The sequence below is a fragment of the Crocodylus siamensis genome, chromosome 8 (genome assembly GCF_052110815.1).
Source record: "Crocodylus siamensis isolate JL-2025a chromosome 8, ASM5211081v1, whole genome shotgun sequence".
NCBI classification, from domain to species: Eukaryota; Metazoa; Chordata; order Crocodylia; family Crocodylidae; genus Crocodylus; species Crocodylus siamensis.
This window is the reverse complement of record NC_143402.1, coordinates 72,157,705-72,179,403: the sequence shown is the minus strand read 5'-3', so window position 1 is coordinate 72,179,403 and position 21,699 is coordinate 72,157,705. Positions and strand designations below refer to the sequence as shown.

Below are 21,699 nucleotides of genomic sequence, written 5' to 3'. Positions count from 1 at the left end.
AGGCACTGAGAATTTCCAAAAGTATCTAAGTGTCTCTCAGTGGGAATCCTGAGTCACTTAGGCTCACTTGAAACTTTTTCCTGCATGATTTGGCCAAGGTTAAAAAACAAGTCAGTAGTGGAACCAAAATCTGAACTGCTAGTCCTTTGCTTGAGCCTCTTCATCACTCAACAGTCCTCCCAGCTAAGTGGTCAAGCCTGTCCGACCTTCCAATGGCACTGTTAGCATACTATAATCGTATCATAGCAGATGTGCAAACCACCAGAAGATAAGCACCTTCTACTGCTGCCAGCTACTGAAATCCTTGATCAAGTAACAGAGGTCTGTGGAGGGGTGGACTGCTGTCACTACTAACCAGATGAAATGATCAAGGAAATGATTCTGCTCTGTCCAGGGACACACCTCCTGTAAAATCAGCGCAAGGCCCTTTCAAAATGAGTCTCCAGCGAGCTGAACCTTGCAACCCTGGCAAGATACCGGAGATCAGAATGGGAATTTCATGTGTGGGAGAGATGTAGGGGTCAGAACCTGTAGGTTTTACTGTGAAAAAGAGGGCATAGGGTTTTTCACAAGACATGTCCTATAGATTTTTTTTTTAAATACAAAAAATTTCCACTAAGAAAAAAATTTGCAGAAATTTTAATCTTTTGGTCAAACATAGCTTTTGATTTAAAAAAGAAAAAAATATTGACTAGACTTAGCAAAAAGAGAGAGAGAGAGAAAAAAAATCAGTCTGGTGACCACCGGCTATTGCATCACCCTTTGCTCTTCCCTGTGACCAAGTCACAGCAATAAAGCATTGAGGTGCGTGTGTGGAAGATACAGATAAAATCTTCAGTTGGTGTAAAATGCTGTCATCCCACTGATATCAACCGAGTGATGTCCATTCCCATTAGATATGACCTCAACTAAAGTTTCATTGGCTTAAGTTTCTTCTTGCCTGTGGGAAAATGCTAGGCTTGCTCATGGCCTCACAGTTTTAGTGGGATCAGACTAAGAGGTTAGGTGCCTCAAGGTCCCTGATATTCAGCAGGAGTTGGGTGTCTCATTCAGATAGGAATCAGGGCCTGTGGTAGAGGTGATATCTTTTATTAGACCAACAAGATTTTTGCAGAAAAGTTTCTTTAATTGCAAGCTTTCGGGCACAAACACCAGCTAAGTACCGCTTGCCAAGAAGAGTTTTCCATCTATTGACTCCTCTTGTGAAATCCTATGAAATATGAACTTTCATTTCTACCCAGGAGAACTTTTACAATCTTTTCTTCGATGCCTGATGAAGGGTGTTTGTGCCCAAAAGCTTGCAATTAAAGATTTTTTTTTTTTTGCAAAAATCTTGTTGGTCTAATAAAAGATAACACCTCTACCACGAGCCCCAATTGCTTTTTCCCCTAGACCAATACGGAGACAGCCTGGATACCTAATTGAGATAGGTGCTTTTGAAAACTGACTGTGAACAAAATTAGGTCAAAATTTTCCACACTTGGGTTTTAAACCTTACCTCCTGACTATTATAGTCAAGCATGGTGTAAAAGTGGATGGTGTTTTGAGTGCTGGGACTCACTTCTGGGCAGCCTCAGGAGTGCAAACTCTGCTCTGCACTTTTGCCAGAAGCTGCTCCAGCTGTTAAAGGATGGACCGGGGGCGAACCAAGACCACCAGATGCAATGCTGCCACCTCTCTCCGTTGTGTCCTGTTAGCTATAGAAAAAGGGTTGTCTTCTCTCTGCTTGCCTGATGGACCATTAGGCTATGCAGGGTGGGGGAAGTGGGGTGGGGGAAGAGAGCTTTTAGTTTCTTGAAGCTACATTTATCCACTATTAGGAATTGCAATTTTCAACAACTGAAATTCAAGCTACATTTTCCACAAAGCTACATTTTTTCCATAGGCACTTGAATACAGAGATGCTAATATTTCAGGCACCCAGGCTTGGAAATGTTGGCCTTAGCGTTGTATTGGCATCGCTCAGAGGTGTAAGAGAAAGAGGAACCTAGTCTGGGTGTCTGAAAGTTTCATTTAGATTGCTTTAAATGAATTGTGGAGGATTAGAGCCTAAACATTTGATCATATGCCACTTCATTAGGCTTACACGCTTTTTTGTTAGTACCATACCTTCAAAATACTGATATTTAATTTCCCAAAAGATACAAGAGAGATTCATGGCAATATCTGGAAACAAATTAGGATAATAAGGTGTATAACTCATTTGAAACAAAGCATAAAAGCCAACCCTACATTTATTTTTTGTTGAAAGAACTTCAATAAGTCTTAAAGTAAGTGTTTCATTTACTGCCACATGCCACACATATATGGCAAACAGCTTATACAAACCACAGCACTCAGCTGGTCCTGGTTAAGTAAATCAGTCCTTTCTTGAACACCCAAGCTGGATTCTGGATTCCCAAGGGGCTCAGTCTTGCAAGGTGTTGAGCATTTTGGCCTGATCCAGCAATGCACTTGAGCATGTGGTTAACTTGAAGCATATGGACAGCCCTCCTGGCTGTGATGGGACCATACATGTACCTTACATTAAAGCACGTGCTTAAGAGCTTTGTGGGATCAGGCCAAAGCACCATGCAGGACTGAGCCCAAACACAGCACCAGATACATCTGGCTGGATGTCTAGTATTAACACCATCTTCAGTTAGTTCCTAGACAAGTTTGACCCTTCTCGCTGCAAGACTGGTCTGAGCATCGTGCCCAGATCCTGCAAACGGCTCCAGAGGGGCAACCCCTTGTGCCCTCCTGAAGCCAGGGGGATTCTGAGCAGATACAAGGAGACTGTCGCGCTAAGCAGGGTGCAGGATAAAGGCCTGGGAGCTCGAAGGAGCACCAAAGACATTGCCGATGCACTGTCTGGCTTGAATGTAGGGCCTATTCCCACAAACAGTAATCAAGAAAATAAGCCTAACTTACCTGGGCATCTCTGTGCAAGCCAACGATTTAACTCACGAGAGCAAGACTAGCTGGATGAGGCTGGGCCCTTTTATTCAGAAGGGGAAGTGCCAACATGAAATCCCCTCCATTTTGGACAAGGCATTACAACTAACTTTCAGCTACTCCACCTGTCCCTCCAGCCTCCCCTGCCAATTCCTGCATTTTTTACAATTACATTTGAAATGTGTGCGTCTCTCCTTCTTGCTGCCCAAGACCACCGGGGAAAATGACTATATAGGACAAAAATGAGACTGGCTAGTCAGAGAGTAGTGCCAAAGGCACAAAGAAAACAAACTGAAAAAACAGGGAAAATGATGTCCTCTTTCCCGCCCCCCAAATCACAGTTAATCTTAGGTAGGGCTTGGAATACCAGAGGTTCAGTTTCAGACAGAAGAACGATGTTCACACCAACCCTTCCAGAAATAGACAACTGATTATTTTTTAAATTCTGCAATATTTGGACTTCTTTAAAGAGATGAATTGATTTACTGCTGGAAAATGTGCTGGGTTTCTACACAGGCTCCCCTCTACTGCACAGAACAAGAACAAAACAGGCAATAATGCTGGGAGCCTTTTCTGGCCTAGGCTATTCCATTCAGGGATATGCTTCACATTTGGTACGGGCATCGAAGCCCACATACAGACGGCTGCAGAACTGCGGTCCCTGAAGGCACGACCCCAAATCTGATCTCTGGGTTGTAGCACGTTCTGCCTTAAGTAAAGCCAAACAGCCCCCACCTGCCGTCTGCATGCAGTTATAGCAATATAAAGGTGCTTATACCTGGGTATAACGGCATGGGAAGGGGAATATCTAAACTGGTATGAGGGGTAACAGCACACTAGGGGTTATGCCAATATGACTATATTGATAAAGACATCAAGCCCTTGCCCAGCAAGCGTTGCACTGATAGCACTCTCAAATATAGATCAGATCATCCTTTCTGCAACTCCATTAGCTGTTTGGCCTTTGGGCTGATGGTCCCAGCAAGAGCCTGGACTATGGTGGTGGCTTTGTGATGTGGATGCCCGTTTGGTAGGACCCATACAGAGACCAACAACTTCTTGTGTGAGTCTGCTAAGGCATCAGATGACTGTGGCTTTCAGCTCCTACCTCTGCTGGACTGGAGCCAGTGGCCTAGAGGTGAAAAGCTCTTTATATCATTACCAATCCCCTGAGCTACCCAGTCCTCCTCTGTCATATATGGGCTTTACTGATGTGCATGCGAAGGTCTGCTCTGGAGCTGCGTAACGCCCTGCATGATCCCAGTCCTGCTACTTCCATCACATACTTTCATAGATGCTGGGGTCAGAAGGGACCTATTAGATCACTGAGTCCGACCCCCTGCCCTGGCAGGACAAAGCGCTGGGGTCAGATGACCCCAGCCAGGTGTCTGTCCAATCATGGAGGAAAAACCCCTAAAAAATTGAATGAGGGGGAATCTTGATTATAATCATTTTGTGCCGTTTGGTACTCCAGACTCCCCTAAGGAGGGAGAGGCCTGTGGCCTCCTCGAGAGACAAGGTGCACCTGCGGGATCCAATATCTGAAGGGATGTTGGTTCCCAGCACTACAAAATCTGAAGCGTCTGTTGGAGAAGCCAGATCTTAACCTGGCTACCAAGCAGAGCTCCCGAGGGAAGCAGCGCGGCATCGCTTGATTGTTGCCCCAAGAAAGAAAGATGCTGCGGCGTGCGAGGACCTAGCAGTGTGAGCCCCATGGTTTTCTGTGCCAGTGCCTGCCAAGTCCCCTAGAAATCGCATCTCCAGGTTGCTTGCCTTCCCAGGGGGTTCAACAGCAAGATGCTGGTGTAAAGGTGTGGGGAGGGGGTGGAGGGAGAAGGCAGGTCTGTTTTTTTCTGAACCTACCTAATCTTCATTTGTACATGCACTTTTTCAGTCCGTTCCCTTTAACCGCCGGAGTCTCGCCTGGTCTCCGAGCGAGACAGAGAATGAAAGGGACTCTTCACATTCATTTCAGCCGCTCCCTTAAAAGAGAGCACTGCCACACATTCTGCAGCACTCCCAGCGGACTCGCACACACATAAAGACTGCAAGATCCTTGCGGGTACTCCAGGAAGAGCGTGGCGGTTCCCCGCCCCACTGAATGAACGTATCGTATCTATTCCTAGCATGGATCTACCAGGTGGCATCACTCCCCTGCCAACATACCTTTGGTTTGGCTTCCCTTGAAAGCTATGATGTTACATTTTATCGTGACGTCATGATATTTATTTCAGCTCTCCATGAGGAGTGCTGGCAAGTCTCTGGGCTGGAATATCTTCTTGTTAATAGATCCAAGCTCTCGTAGGCACAGTGCAGACTGTACTTGTATAAGAAAACTCAAGTAACATGAGCCATTATGATTTTTTTTTAAGTAGCCGTTGCTGAATATAGGGCATTTCTCTTTAAAAAAAAAAAAAAAGTTACAGGAGGGGAAAGCCCTCGCCTAACATTTGCGCAAGGACTGCTAATGCTTACTTCCAAGGAAGATCATTCATCCAAGAGTCTGTCCTCACATCCACCTTCCTCCAAGCACATCCTCAAGAAGCAGCGGTGCTCCTAATTAAGACAGTATTGTGAAGATGACAATGAGCAGTCAAATAGTAAGGTTTCCAAGGGTCAGTTCAGGTGTGAGGACACCTTGTATTAACACTTTGCGCTCTGTGCTTTTCCCAGTTCTCTTTTCCTACAGCCAGCTGGGAGTTTTAGAGCAGTTTCATTTTGGGTCACCTTATCCCGCATCTTAGGGGAATTTATTTCTGGGTTTTCTTACTCTTTAAAATTGTACTTACTAAAATGCACTTTTTATTGAAACTCATGTATTATTTCTGACCTCTACTCCTATAGCGACGCAGTGGCAAAGGAGATGGACTACATAAGGAATTTAGTAGTATCTAGGGGTCTCCATTTAGATGGGACTCTGTTATACAAGACTATATGAACAAGTGTCGTAAGAAAACCTTTTCTAGCAGGATCCATTTAAATAGGCAAGAAAGGCAGGGTTGGAAGGAAGGAGTCTCACCCCATTTTGCAGATGTCACAACTGAGCGATTAAGCAGCTCACCCAAGGTCACTCAGGAGGACTGTGGCAGAGCTGGGAATAGAGTCCCAGTCTCTTTCTTTAATCCTCCATAGTGCTTTGAGAGAGTACAAATGTGAGAGAGGAAAGGGAGTCATAGCTTAAATCTCCCCTTCAGCCGTCTCTGGTTTATTTGCTTACAACACCCCTTGTAAAGACACTTTCAGGGTACTCCCCATGAATTTACCCACCATGCAAATTAATTGTTCTATAAAGTCTTGGTTTCAGTTGGGAGGATGCCCAAGTCAGGTTTAAAAGCACGTTATAGACTCAACTGTCAAGAAAAAGTTGGCAGTCTTCATCAGCAAGTTTTGAGTTAGCTTATTTGCTAGGATTCAGAGTACTTCCCCTAAAAGCCAGATATTTCAACAGTCAGGCAAGAGAATAAGAAAGCAAACCTGACAGACTAGCCCGTTCCTCCCCCTTTTCTGTTTTTATTCTGCCAGCTGATGGGTTGACAGGACCAAGAAAGAAAAAAAAAGTGGGGGGGAAGGGAAGCAAACAGTAAACAAACAGGATGAACTGTGGAAATGCATCTTTTTGCTTTTCTTGGATATAACACCCCAAGAGTTTATTAATAATAGGGAGCTATTAATAAGAAGGAATATATACTATATGCTGTATCTGCTCACTGATTGCAGGAATACAGTCAGGTTAAAAACAACATGCATGTAGCACACACAGGTAGGCAGAGGCATTTTAAACCTTTAACCAAGAATAAGATGCAGTGTCTGCATGAAGTCCCAGCAGTGAGAGCAGCGATTGCAGACCTCGGCATGACTGGGTGAGAAGAGAAGGGAGCTAGTGGGAATATTCCTTCAGTGAGTTTTGCTAACAGGGGAAAGTACGTCTTATTGTAATCCAGTGACATGTTCAACCTTCGGGGAACTTTTGTTGACATTCCCAAGTCCCTGGCTGCCATCCCAGCATGAAATAGTTTCTGTTCACATAATTCTCGTGTTTACCCGTCATGAAAAACTCTTGCTTTTGGGGTTTTTTTTTTGCTTTTTTTTGCAAGTGAAACTGTGTCTAAAAAAATATTGGCCCTGGGCGCAGAAGGTTTTGCATAAATTCATCTGTGATGAATGGCCGATTTCAATGTTATTTGGGTATTTGTCAGAACCTAACAAATAGACATGGGGCCGGCGGTTCAGCAAAACTTTAAAACACCTCAATATCCCCTTTCTTCTAGAAATGCATTACGTGTGTTTGCCCTGCCCTGGAGTCCGAAGGTAGCCGACATTGGGAATATTTTAAATGTGATCATCCATTCAGCATGTCTTTCAGGCGCCACGAAGATTAAATGAAAGAATCATAAGATGAAGGTCTTTAACTTTTAATCCTTTTACAATGAACCCTCAGATAGTGTCGGGGGCAGGGCGCCTCCGAGGTGAGTAATAATGCGCTGTTCCTCTTCGCGAGGTTAATGAATACCCCAAATGTCCCCAGATCTCCGGGGCTTGCTTCTCTTTTTTTGGTGGGGGGGTGGTGAGAAGCCGCGCGGCGGAGGGGCGCTGGGCAGGGACAGGAGCAGGCCCCCCGCGCCTGGCAGGGGGAAGACTGAAGACGGGGCTTTTGGCTGCAAGGGAAATCCAGCCCCGGCTGCAGCACGTGGAGGGGCGGCCCGGGGGCAGGGAGCACGTGCTGCCTCCCAGGCCGGGCACGGCGGAGCGCCCGCGCGCGGCGGGGCCACGCGCCGGGCACGCGGGGGGGGGGGGGGACCCGGCCGCGGAGCGCACACAAGCAGCCCAGCTCGGCTTTTAGCGGGCGACTCTTAATCACGCGCTGCCCCTGGACTACGGGGGGCAGCGAGAATAAAGACACTCTTCCTTGACAGCCATCAAAGCCTTCATCCGCTTCTGTCTGTGTGTGTGCGTGTGTGCGCGCGTGTGCGTGGGGGTGTTTTTAAGCCCTGAAGTCCGTCAGAAACAAAATAACCCCCCATCCCCCTGCGCGCACACACGTGCAGCGGCAGAGCGCTTCAAAAACTTCTCCTTTGTCAAAAAAAATCCCCCCCCCACAAAACACCTTTTATTAAATTAAAAATAATAATAATAATAATAAATAAAGTCACCCACGCACTTCCGCGCGGGGAGCACGCAGCCCCGAGCCAGGACCCGGAGCTCACAAACATACAGCGGACGCGGAGGACTTGCCGGGGTAATACTGACCTTTTTTAATAGTCAACGAGAAGGCTGCCATATATACACACACACACGCACACATATACATTCTCCTACACGGTACAGTGCATGACAGCGCGGGCGGCGCGCCCCTAGCACGAGCACTTGCACTCCGAGATGATGGGGTACTGGATGGGGATCCAGGCGCAGCGCTGCCCGGCCCGCCGCTGGCACCGCCAGCGCAGGATGGTCAAATGCACGGACTTGGCCGGCTTGCACAGCATGCCCTCGGGCACGGAGCACGACCGCTTGCTGTAGCAGCTGCCCACCTTGACGAAGCGCGGCCAGAAGCGGCTGCCCAGGTCGTTCCAGGTGTAGAGCACGGGGCAGAAGGTCTGCGACCAGAGCCACAGCTGCAGCTTCCTGCGCAGCTTCTTGCTCAGCCGGTGCTTCTTGCCCGGCTGCAGCCCGTCGGCGAACTCCAGCCCCTTGATGTCGCTGGGCATCGCCCCCGAGGGTCTCTGCCGCAGCAGCAAGTCCAGCTCGGCCAGGTCGTCGCCGCCGAGCCGGTCCTCGGGCACGGCGGTGGCCATGAAGTTGGCGTCGAAGTGCCCGCCCAGGAGGCTCCTGAGCAAGGTCTCGTTAAGATCCTTCTCCTTGGGGTCAAAGATAGGGTCCGGGTGCTCGATGAGGTCCACCAGGGGCAGGTTGTCGCTGGGCGCCGGGCGGATGTGCAGGTAGTGCTGGCAGGCGCCCTGCTCCATGCGGAGCCCCAGCAGCACCGCCAAGGCGTAGATGGTGGCCAGGCACTGGGAGTGCTCCATGCTCGGGGGCAGCCAACTGCATCCGCCACCGCGGCCGGGGGGGGAGAGCCGGGCCGCCCGTCCCGACGGGGCGCCCCCGGCCCCCCAACAAGGCTCCCCCCCGCGCCTCTCCTCCGGCGCCGCCCGCCAGCGGGCTCCGGCCCGGGCTGCTGCGGCACGCGGCGGCGGCCGGACGGGTGTGGGTGGTGGTGGGGGGGTCTTCTTTTTTTTTTTTGTTTTGGCTTTTTTGCTTTTTCTTCCCCCCCACCTCCACCACCGCCCCAGCTCTTCCCTTTTTTGCAAATGCTTCCCGGCCGGGCTCCTCTCGCGGGCTCCTCTCCGCCGCTCTGCACGGCGGCCGCGCACGTTGGCACCAGTTTGTCTGCTTTGCAAGGATCCAAAGCCTTTAAATTTCCTGCACTTTCAGCTCCATCACCATGGAAACCACCGACTCTCTGCTCACCCCCCCTTCCATGCAAAAAAAAAAAACCCCACACACGCACATGCACACACACGCACATGCACACGCACGCACGCACCCGCCCCGCAGCCCGCGGGGGATGCTCCTCTCCCCGGGAGGCCCACCGCGTGCAGCCGCGCCACCCCCAGGCAGGCCTGGCTGCAGCTGGGCAAAGCGGAGGGCCCCCCCTTTCTGCCCCCCGACATTTATTGATGGACTTATTGATCTGCTCGCCCAGCTCAGCGCTACCTGGCTGCTGGGGGCCGTGATGCAATTGCTACTGAGCGCTGCCGCTGGCCGGGAGCCCGGCAGGGCCCGCGCGGCACCGCCTCCCCCGCCGGCCCGGCTCCTGCCGTGCACCGGGCGGCGCGAGCCCTCTGCTGGCCGCGGGGGGAGCCGCCGCCGCCGCCGCCGCCCGCGCAGCTCCGCTCCCCCTCCGTGCCCGCACCCGTGGTGCGCCGGGGAGCTCCGCTCCCTGCGTCCCGAGGACACAGAAATAACCGCGCCGACAACAATTAACAACAACTAATAATAATAAAAGACAACCCAACAGCTCTGCAGGAGGCTGTGGAAGTTAAAAACAAACCCGAAATGTTTGTTTCCTACCTCCCCTTCTTTTTTTTTCAACTGGCAAACCTTGAAACAATGTGGAAGACGTAGCTACCCCCCCCGCCTCTGGTTTTTGTAAACGCATAAATAGGAAAAGAAAGTCTGGGAGAGAGGAGCCCTCTTGTACTGGTAGATGGAGCCAAAGAAAAACCCTCGTGAAGTCTTCAGAGCTGATGAGGGGGTGAAAACTTTGTCTGTAGCATTTCTTTTTTAAATGAGCTGCTATCAAATTTATAGAGAGGGCTATAATATTTTATTAAAGTCTCTGTGGGTAAAAAAAAAAAACTGATGGAAAGGGTTAAAATTTCCTATTAATTCCATAGGACTTTTCTGTAAGGGGAGCAGAGGAAGGTGATAGGTACTGTCAACACAGAAAACGGCGAGCAAGCCAGGGTCAATGTGCTGTGCAGGGATAGTACCATTACAAAGTGATCCTGAGTGCTGTTTCACCACTGCAGAGTAATTACTAAGAAGCACCAGAGAAATCTGGCCCTTGCAGTGATATTATAAAGATGAACGGCAGTGCCCCCTGCTAAGATGTGGTGCAAGACTTCCAGAAGCGCCCAAGTCCTGTTCTTAGAAGTTTAGTTCTTGGAGCCTGTCTCTCGTGGGACTCTTTAAGTACCCAAGTCACTTGCGAAATTGAGATTTAGGCTTATAAATCACATGCGCACTTTTGAAAAGGTTACATTTTTTGAAAACTACTCTTCCAAGGGCATGCACTATACACGGGACAACAATCCCCATTTTGTCAAATGTCTTGTTTTCGTGTCCAGTTATCTTTTATTTCATAAATTTAGGCTCGACACCACACTGAGGATGTCCCCTTACTTTCGCTTACGTGCTGCCGACAGGTAGAAAGCTCTACAACCGATATAGAAATAACTGAGAATAAAGAGAAGGCAAAACACTCTGGATCTACATGGCAGGCAGGGTTCAGTCGCACCTGCTGCCACCATTAGTAGTAACAGTCAGCCAGAATTTTATTAGGTGGTTTCCCAGCATCTCCCCCCACCAACCCCTAGAAAATAACATTGCTCATGACTGAAGCTTGGCATGCAGGATCTCAACTTTCAGCAATGGTTTGCGCCCACTTTAGGTTTTCCTATAAAATGATCAGCACAGCTAAAGTGAAACACCAGGGGTATGAACACGACAAGAAGCCAAGACATAAAATGTTGCTGTATCCTATTTGAATGGAAAGTGCCAAGATTCATACAGTTCAAGCTACTGCACATAGACACAGCTACTTCTAGAATCAGTCTTGTAAAGAGATCAGGCCAGATCTACAGCTGGCATAAATTGGCATTGATTTTTGCTATTCATAGCAATTGAGAATCTGGCACTTCAGATCTTAAATACCGGTACTATTGCTGCCCTGTTAGCAGTTAGACTCATGGACACATCCAACAAGTTCTCATGCCAAAGCTGCACTGAGCAGGATGTTGCTTCCCTCAAGGTCTGCATATATCCAACCTTTTCTGCCTAAATTGCAGAAAACATGGGGGGTACCGTGATGTCCTGACTTGGGCCCACTGAATCTGCATGCCAAATGATAGATGAATAGCTGAATGGTGAGCAAAGAGTTATTTTCTCCAGTGAGAAAGTGCTTTATGCAATTAGCTTACTTCTGATGGTGGCCCAAGATCATAGTTATAGTTTCTTTATGCAACAGTAATATAGATACAGCAACAGAGTAGATAGCCAGACCCAGCTCAACCATGTTTGTGTTTCATTTTAGTTTTTTTGCATTTTTTCCCCCTCTGATTTTAGCAAGCACAGTATGCTGCAGGTAACCTATAAAGTTACACAGTGAAGAGACTAGATGAAGGATGTCTTGCATTCAAAAGCTTGTCTAACTTTATCCCAACTGCATTGTTAGTCCAGTAAAAAATACCACCCTAAGAAATCCTTGCCTCTAGTATGTAAACTCACATAAATATGAGTACACAGGCACAAATGTTAAGTCATCCCATGCCTCCCATGGCTAAGTAACAAGGTGCATCTTTAATGCATTATTTTCTATTGCACAATTCCCATAAACGAGTTGTGCCCGTGATCTGTCCACATGTATACCTGTGTCACCATTCCTGAGAATACCCATGCCTGCCATTTCACACACTCATAGATAAGCCATTTCATGACTCCTGCACAGGTCGTGAATATGTCATACATTTGCATTTCTTTGCAAAGGATTTCAGAGAGGCTGGCTTGACTGTTGACTTAGACCCTTCTGCCAATGAAGGCAAGGGCAGATCTCATTGCAAGTGTAAGAGGAGTCCTTTTTGTTACAGACATCAGTCCAAGAAAATGTACACCGGCAAAAGTACTTTACAGTCATTTTAAAAACCACGGTGTTTTGAGCAGAGAACCGAGATGGTACAAATGACTGAAATAAACTGGGAACAAGGTGCGATGAGAAAAACAGATTCCACACTTCTGTCCTTGCAGTAACTTACGTGTTAAAATCAATTCAGTGCAGGAGTAAAAAAACCAAATACTTTTCTCCTAACCACTCATGCTACACACTTCCCTTCTGAAAGGGAAGCAGCTATGGCCTGCCCCTGCTTCATGCCCACTGGTATAATTAAGATTTTTGAATCAGAAGGTGGGTTGATCCAGCACCTGCAGACTCTCAGACTTGACCCCTGCGAGTACAATTACATGGAGGATGGGACTGTAACTGGGCATACCTGCCTCTTAGGGCAGGGGGGCCAAGAGCACAGCCCTGTTCAGAACAGATTGGGGCCTGGTAGTTTGCAAGGGATCGGGTGATTTTCTGATGAGCACCTGATTCCTGTAAAGCCTGAAAGAGCTCAGCTGAAGAAGGGGAAAGCTAGAGGAAATAGGCTGGTTCCTGTAGCAGGAGGACTCCCAGGTGGACAGCTTATTAGAGGGACTGGGAAAGAGTTACCAGGAGCAGGGAGCCTCTGCCTGGAAGCCCCTGGGGCAGGGAAAAGCAAGCTGCCGGATTTATGTTGAGCTGTTCTATTCTGGGGTTTGCTGAAAACGGCTTGTGCCATCAGTAACTAGTGCTCCGAGGAAAACTGTGTTCAGACTGTGTGTGGTGTCAACCCCAGAGATGGGGAAACAGGCTAGCAGGCTCCAGGGATCTGTGCTGGCGGGTCTGTTGGCAGTGATGTGCGAGACGGAGGAGAATGCAACTCTCTCCACCACAGCTTTATTGGCTCTGGAGTGTTGACGGTAGTAAAAATGTGTTTTTTCAGTAAACAAAGCAAATACAACTTGCAAGACACACGGGGAGCCAATGTGTTCAGTGTTAAGGTGCCATTTCTACACCGTCACATTTCTGACTGCCAGGGCGCATGTTTGTAACGCACTGCTCTGGAGACTAGTCCGGAGGGGCTGTGCTGCCTGTATCTTAATAAAGGACCCAGTCCATCAAGTCCACGCCAATCTCACTTGGCCTTCTGAATCGTACCTTGCCGCTGATTTGGCAACACATGTAGGAGCCAGTGCAACATCCACTGCCTGACTTCAATGGCTGCTTTGAATAAAGGCCTGTTTTATACCAGTTCATGCTAAATGTAAATCAGAAATAGTAATCCAACTGATACCAGTGGAGTTGCACTGCTGTAAAACTGGGGTACCTGATGGACCTTGAAAGATCCAGCAGTATTTGGACACAATGCTGACTCAGAACACAAGCTGAAGATCATACCCATGAATATTTTTTCCCTGTTGCTATTTTCTCTAAGGTTATTCAAACAGGCCTTCTGTTCTCCTTATCACTTTTCAGTATTTCTTTTTAAAAAACCTCTTTTCTGGGAGTATGGCGACAGTATGTTATAGGCCTATATAAAAGTTATACTGCCAACACAGTCTACTGTTTTAGTCAATGGAACCAGTCTTATGTGTGACTTATTTTAAATTCCTTTTTATGGCCTTGGACAAGCCATGTAATGGCTTTATCCATCTTTAAAATGGGAACAATATCAGGTGCCAGCATCACAGAGACACTGTAAAGTTTAGTTAGAGGATGTCTCCAAAACACTTCGAAGATGAAAAGTGCTATTTGTGTACTGTACTAAAATATTAGTCAACAGCACAATGCATAAAAAGAAACATTTTAACTATCTGCATTTATTTAAATATTTAGATCCACAGTCCAGCAACATCTCCCATCTGAACTGGCACTGCCATTATTATTATTACTGATAATGTATTTTACCTTTCTCCAGGCTTGGACGGCAGGGAGAAGTTATCCCTGTTCTACAATCAAGGCACAGGGGAGAGGAAGCAATTTGCAGACTGCCATGTAGGGAATCTGTGGTCAACCCAGGGACGCAACCCAAATCCTTTCAAGTCTCAAACCCAGTGTGAAGCCCTCAGACCATCCTTCTTTAGTGATTCATTTTCCAAAAAAGCAAAAAAAATGCAGTTTTCAAGATGGATCTTTCAGGCTGAGGTTAGCTCGAAAGATGGAGGAGCGCCTTTGAAAATATGGTGCAACTCCTTCAAGGGCCTCTAGGTTTTCTAGATTCACACAGATTTTGCTAGTAAGAGGATGCTGTCAATGAATTAGCTAGTAGGCGATGGCCTAGCACTGAAGTAAGCAATTGTGAATATCATCCTTTGCAAAGGGTAAGGGTATTTCAGAGAAAAAAATTCTGCTTTGCAATCCCAATGGAGCGCAGACATAGATGGATGGTTCTGGCAGAGAACCTGCATCTGCAGTGATAAATGGTGTATAAATAACATTTTGAAACTAAGCTCCAAGACGAATGCTTTAGAGTTGAGTAAATTCTGAGATGACTAATGAATCAAAGCAATGAAAATACAAAAAGGAGGAGACCCTCCCCCCAGTGTCACTTACTTCGCAGGCCTCTCTAACAAGGGCTTAAATGCAAAGGCGACAGATCAACTCTTGCTAATGCACACAGCTATCAAAGAAAACAGCTTGCAGGGTTCTTGCAGGCTCATTCCATTTTTCTCATCCTGTCTCATTCCTGCTCTTAAAATACCATGCCACCCAGATGCTCGGCCCATTCTCCGTTTGCTCCAGCATTTTTCCTAAGGTATAGACTTTTGTCTTTGGCACGGGGCTGGTGCATTCATCTGCTGATAAACTGTTTATCTTAGCTTTTATGAGGGCGCCTTGCTGCAAGCCAGCCAGAGACAGGATCCTGGGTGTTTGTCTTTTTTTTAAAGGGGGGGGGGGTCAGGGAAGTGGAGTGTATTTATACCTCCCCTTGGCTCTATATATCATGAGAGGTGGATTGCATCGTCTCTGTCTCTCAGCAGTGTCTTCTTGCAGTAAATCTGAACCTCTCAGATCGGAGCTTTCTTGGCTACAGCCCCACTTGGCCATCAGGAGGAACTAGCAGAGGGCTTGTTTCCCCCCCTCCCCCATACAGGGGATCTGCAACAGAGTAAACCCAAAGCTCTCCCATCCCCTCCCACCTTCTGTTTTCATGCCAAATATTAACATGGAGTGGAGAAAAACTTAAATGCTAAACCAAAGCCGGTTAAGTGCCCCACAGTTTGCAGACAGGTTCATCCTGGTGATGAAGGCGGGTGGGAGAATTGGCAAAGATGAAGCAGAAACCAGGATTTTTTTTTTTTTTAAAGACAGTTTTCTAAATATGACACTTACATTTAACAAGCAAGGGCTCCTCACTGGGATCTGAATTTACACACAGGCAGCTTTGTCTAGCCAAACAAACTCCTTGCAGCAGCATACATATGTAAGAGAGTTAGGAATTTATTTATTTAGCCCCTCTCCTTAATAAGATACATGCCTATTAAGAGAAACTAGTCTAGAGGTTTGGGGTTTTTTTGTATTTTGTTTTAAAGGCTAAAGATAACAGAGAGCAAATGGAAAGAAAACTGAAGTGCTGTGATTCATTGAGGCCAGCTACTGAATAACCCTAATACAGAACATTTCTCACCTCTGATATTCAGAAGGGCCTCTATGACCTACTCGCATCAGCGGAGCCCTTGAACCATTTTATTGCTAATTGTCTAATGCCATATGATGGATTGCTGGGTAACAGAAAATGACAACCCCTTTTCTCTCAGCTATTTCATTTTCCTGACTCCAACGGAGGTGAAGAGAGAAAAAAAAAATCCCATTACACCACATTGAGCCTTCCGGTTTTAAAACACAGGAGGAAAATGAAGTTTTTTAAACCACAAAGTAAGTTCTCCAATCCACACACAAGTTAGCAGCTTCTTGATCAGCCCCCTGGACCAACTTCTAAGAGCAATGGTTTTCAACCTTTTTTCATTTGTGGACCCCTGCAAAAATTTTGAACGGAGGTGCGGATCCCTTTGAATGGTAAGTGTGGGCATTCACATGCTTGATTCATCATAGTCATCTGCGGTGGACCCATTAGACAGTCTGCAGACCCCCAGGGGTCCACAGGCCACAGGCTGAAAACCACTGTATTGGAGGGATTTTAAACCATCTGGAAAAAGGCAGTATTGCAACATCTGATAGGGAAGGTTTTAATGCTTACCTGAGAGCCGTGTTAGGGCACCAAAGCATGTGCCTAGGTCTAAAGTCATGAGACAAATTCTGTTCTGGTATCAATCTGGAATAACGTCAGTGATTTCACTGAAATTCCCCTGGATTTTCATTGTGGTACTACAAAAAAAAAAAAAAGCAGAATTTGGCCCAACATGTTGAGGAAAAAACAAACAAACTGAATTTCTGGTAGATTAGATGAGTAAAAGGCAACAGAAGAGAGTCCATAGAGTAGGGATAAGGTGATGATTTACTAACAGACTTTTTTTTTTAAGAGACTCGTAGAGAATTTGCGAAGAAGGCTAAATCTTAACGACTAGAAAGGGATTAACGTGGAGCTCTCTTCTGGGGGGGCTGCACTTCGCGTGTTCCTAGTCGCTCCACTTTTGCCCCTTTAAAGGAATCTGATCCCTTAAAAAAACAAAACAAACAAAACCCCCAGCGAGTTGAAAGGATCAAGCACATTTTCAGACACATTTCGTGCCTAGCATTAGCCTCTGCTCTTCTCACAGCCAGGTAAGGGGCACCCAGCGTGAATTTCCCAAGATTTAGCTGGCCCGCTAAAGTGAAGCGAACAAAAAACCCACTGCCGACAGTTTGGTTTCGGCTGCAATTGGTTTGATGGTCACCTCGGAGCAAATGGAGGTCGAGGTATGATGGGGGAAGAGGGAGAAGGGCGCTGACGTTCAGTAGGGCTGTGGTCAGGACCGGACCTTCCACACATGTGGACAAGCTCCCCGAGGGGTTTCTCCTGGGCAGACAGCTTCAAACCTTGTGGAAGCAAAGGCCCAGCCTAGGAGAGTCAGCCGGGCGTCCCATGCACGCATCTGACATTTTCTCTCGCTGCCTACTCTTTGCCTGGGTTTGGGGATTAGTTAGGCCATGCAAAGGAGTTAGGGTCTCTCTTCTGGCAACCTGGTCACGTAGGGAACCCCCCTGCCCCCTCCCCAGCCCCATAATGAAGCATGACTGTAGTAAAACAAGCCTTTTGATGGTGCCTCTTCTCATCACTTTCAAGACAAACAATGTCTCAGGAGCCCCCCAGCTGCTTTTATTTTTCTTATATCTAGAGTTACGTCTTGGGTGTGTTTACTCGCGTTCATTAAAAAATGCCCCCCCTTTTTTAATACCCTCCCTTTACTGCCAACACATCAATGACAAGACAGAGTTGAAAGCTTTTCAGAGCCTCTCTCCAGCCCGGCCCTGCACCCAGCCCTCCCCAGGAGAGCAAACAATCGCCAGCCGCCACTTTGTTCGCCGCAAAGCATCCCTGACAGCGATCATTTCCCTCCCATAAAGCCAGGCCTTATTCCCCGGCCTCTTCCCAGAGGCTCCGCTCTGGCTTTCCCCTCCCGGCCATGAGAGCAGAGACCCGGAGGGTCTCGCAGGGGCTGGGGCAAGCGCCTCAGGGGGCAAGCGCCTGGCAGGCGAGTTCCTACCGCTGCCTCGAGGGGCCTGGGAGCCCCAAAGAAATGCCCGCAGCCCCCTCGCTCCTGGCCTGTTCGCGGCCCGACCCCAGCCCGCGTCCTCCCCGTCGGGCCGCGCCGCGCCGCTCAGCGGGAGGAGCCGCCGCCGGCTGAGGGGAGCCCGCCTGGCGCCAGCGCTGGTAGCCCGCGGCCTCCGGCTCCGGCTCCACAGAGGCCGCACGGAAAGCAGCCCGGCTACAGCGGCGGGCAGAGGCCGGGGACCGGCCGGGGCCGGGGCCGGGGAGCGGGAAAAGCCCCCAGCACCTCCCCCCCGCCGGGCTGTGCCTGTGTCCCCCAGCATCTGCCCCCCACCCCCCAGCATGCGTTCCCTCCAGGCCGGGCCCTGGCCCTGGCCCGCCAGCATCTGCCCCCTCCGGGCTGGGTCCTCACCCCAAGCATGTGGCCGTCCCCCCGGGCTGAGCCCTTGCCCCCTCAGCCGCTGTGTCGTCGTCCCCGTGCCCCCCACGGGGTGCCCTGGCAGGTAGGGCACCCAGTCCAACCCCCTTTGGCCCGCAAAAGCCCTGGAAAAAGGGAGGGTCCCCCTGGCAGCCTCCAAGGAGCTTCAGGGAGGACCACCCTGGGCTCCATTTCCCCCTTCGCCTGATTAATTTCTTCTGCGGCACCTTAGGAAGGAGCCCAAGGCTTCCATCCATCTCATCGCTGTCAGTTTTATTCATAGGCATGAACCGGGGTAAATCACTCAAGCCTTTTGCGTGCCAGGGCGGTGTGAGCCATCAATGAACATATTTTTCAGCTCAGAAGGATGAATATAATCTGTGAAGTGTTTATGGATCACTTCAGTGCCCAGCTGGGTAAGACATCAGACTATCCGTTCAGTTGTTGAAGACATACATCCAGAGATGCACCTATAAAGCACGTCCAGGACGAGAACAGTGCTACCGAGCAAACAGGAACGCCAGCCCAACCTCCTTGAGCAGGGGTGTCAAACATACAGCCACCAGCCGAGGTGAACAGCGACTGCAAGCAAGGGGCAGCCTAGTTTTCAAGTCATTCAAACTGGTATTTGATCAGATTTAGCTCCCTTGTGCCCCAGTTTTGAGAGGAAAAAATCCTTTTCAGAGCCACCCGACTGAAACAGGCACCCAGCCTCTATTCTGATTTCTATTGCAGTGATGTCTAGAGACCTTCTCTTTACCCCCACCCATCTGCATCAGATAGGTACAGGAAAAAATAGACAAGGCAGAGGCTTACAGCACAGAAGCAGAAGTTTAGGAACAAAGAGACTGCCTACAGCTCCAAACTTTGTCTGAGACAGTACCAGGAACTGAACTAGATCTCCAAACTCTAGGTAGTTGTTCTTCTGCCCTTTGCAAGCTATTAGCGCTGGCAGGAACTAACTGCAGTGGCCAGGACTCGGAGGAACCACATCTTTTCATGGCAAATGACGAGAGTACACCGTTACAGAATAGGAGCATAACCGTGAGAGCCATTATTGCTATTTCATTCCCCAATGCGTACACAATACCAAGTGTGGTCTACTAGGGACAGCTTCATCGAGGGCTTTGGGGAAAGAATGCAGCAGAGCCTGTACAATCTGGTGCGCACACCTGTGCAAATGTTTTATTATCCTTAGCATGCATGCCCAAATCCTGCTCCAAGATTATTTCACCGAGTTCCGCTTCTTTGGTCTATAATTCGTTTTGTTCAATCAGCTCAATATATTATGTGCATTGCTGTCATGGCCAAAGCCCATGCCAGCTGTCATCAGAACCCCGTTACATATTAGACATTATGCAAATGCATAGCAGGAGACAATTTCCGTCCATCATATGAGAGAAAGCAGACAAAAGCTGGAAGGGCAAAATGAGGACACAAAGGAAAAGGAGTTGCCCAAGGACACACAATTCATTGGTGGAAAACTAGGAATAAAGAGGTTGTTTAGACCATGCTGCCTCCTAGACCTGACACTCATGTTTATCTCTCGAGTGAGATGTGGTGCAAACATATCCCAAACCAAAGATATTTGGGAGAGAAATCAGAGCCCATGTTTCTTCCTAGCATCCCTTTGAATTTGGATGTGTGCTACAGTTTTGTACATGTCCCAGAGGCATCTGTATGCAATCCTCACTTTAGCTACCTTAAGAGGAGTTTTCATCAAATTAGGTGCACAAAGTGATCTTGCATCAGCTCTCCAAGGGTTTAACCCAGCTACACGATTTGCACAAGTGCCTCTGAATGGAAGGCTGGGTGGCTCTTTATTTAATATAATGCCAGATCCCATGGATGTTGAAACATTCTCCCTTAAACACATCTCGCCTCCCAGACTGATCTTGGAACAACTTTCTAAGTTCATTTCGTGACAATGGGAGTCAGGCGTACATTGGATGGGGAGGCGCAGCCTGGTCTCATGGAAGGGAAGGAATGACAGGACTCCCTACTGATCCCCATGGCAGAAGGATCGGCTCTTGCTGCTTGTGAACATAGAAAGGCGCCACATGAGAAATCCTCTGGAAGCAGGAATGAGGGCTCAGCATCCCTTTGGAGCTCACTACTGGGAGGATTATCGGTGCTTTGAGTGAGATTCCCTGCTGCTTCCTGCCTGGCCTCCCAGAGTAACCCTGATTACATTACCCAGCAGAAGACAAGGGCTGGTACTGTTTAGTAGCAACCTCTTAGTTTTCGCTTAACCATTATCCTCCTAGGGGCTTCTCATTGTTTTAGCTGAATGACTGCCGAGTCCAGAGGGATGATTATAACATGGAGGACCAGCAAGACTAGAAAACCCAACATTCCTCATTTCTCTCCCTCCTGAACTAAAAGGACCTCTCTTCCATAAAGGCCTGGTGCTTCAACTACAAGTGTTGGGGGTAGAGGATTGCTGGACGGTGCCCCTAATGGACTTCTAGACCCTCCTCTCATCAGCAAAGAAGGGACAGTAGGAAAAGAGGCAACCGAAGGGTGTTGGTGAGGGGGATGAGTGACAGTATCAGCTTTTTAAGAGAATTTTTCTTTCACCTTCTAGGAATGTGGCGTATCCTGGGTAAAATCTTCCATGCCTACAATGACTCACCATCCCCGATATCAGGGGTGGGCAATTATTTTGGGTAGAGGGCCGCTTACTGAGTTTTGGCAAGCCATTGAGGGCCACATGGCAGGCAGCCAGGGGTAGATATATATTAATTTTCTAAATTTTTCAGGGGCCCTGTGGTCTGGATAGAAAGGCCTGGCAGGCAGCATCTGGCCCGTGGGCTGCATTTTGCCCACACCTGCCCTATATGAAACAGTCTTTAATGGCATGCCCATATACTATTCTCACCCACCACCTCCCAGCTTTAACAGGGACCTTACCTCCTAAAGGCACAGGCTGGAGATTGCGGTTGGACTGACCTGGAAGACTGTTGTCAGGTGGGACCTTGCCTTATTTCTTGCAAAGGTAGGGACACGTGCAGTGACGAAGGTGGAGGGGCTGCAGGAAGACAAGGGGAAATGCCGTATTTTGGGGAGCTGGGCTCTGTGCTGCAGTGGTAAGTGAAGTTGGACCATGTACAGGTGGCCACTAATTGCATGTTCCTCCCTCTTCGGCTGCCTAATGTGAAGCACCTGGAGCAGCCTCCCAACAGCGCTGCGGGCTCAACTGCTGCAGAAGCCAAATGGAGCTGCTCTTCAGATATAGGAGGTATTGGGACAATGCCAAGGATTGTGAAAAAGTAAGGTGCTGGGTGAATGCTTTTATTTTAGTTGTTGTGTGGGTCAGTTCTCTGGCTGTAAAGTGGG

The 21,699-nt window shown here is 48.3% G+C and overlaps 1 protein-coding gene and 1 long non-coding RNA gene across 2 annotated transcripts in view; both read right to left on the bottom strand.

The window, feature by feature from the left end:
* LOC149859023 (uncharacterized) overlaps positions 1 to 18,070 on the bottom strand; it is a 98,537-nt gene extending 80,467 nt beyond the window's left edge. The window contains exon 1 of the long non-coding RNA XR_016443985.1: positions 16,491 to 18,070. This is a non-coding gene — a long non-coding RNA (uncharacterized LOC149859023). The remainder of the gene's footprint in view (positions 1 to 16,490) is intronic.
* NOG (noggin) lies at positions 8,173 to 9,631 on the bottom strand. The gene has a single exon (XM_090059982.1). It carries the CDS (start codon positions 8,958 to 8,960, stop codon positions 8,289 to 8,291), a length of 672 nt encoding a protein of 223 aa, XP_089916108.1. The 5' UTR covers positions 8,961 to 9,631; the 3' UTR covers positions 8,173 to 8,288.
* Positions 18,071 to 21,699: the final 3,629 nt, after the last annotated feature.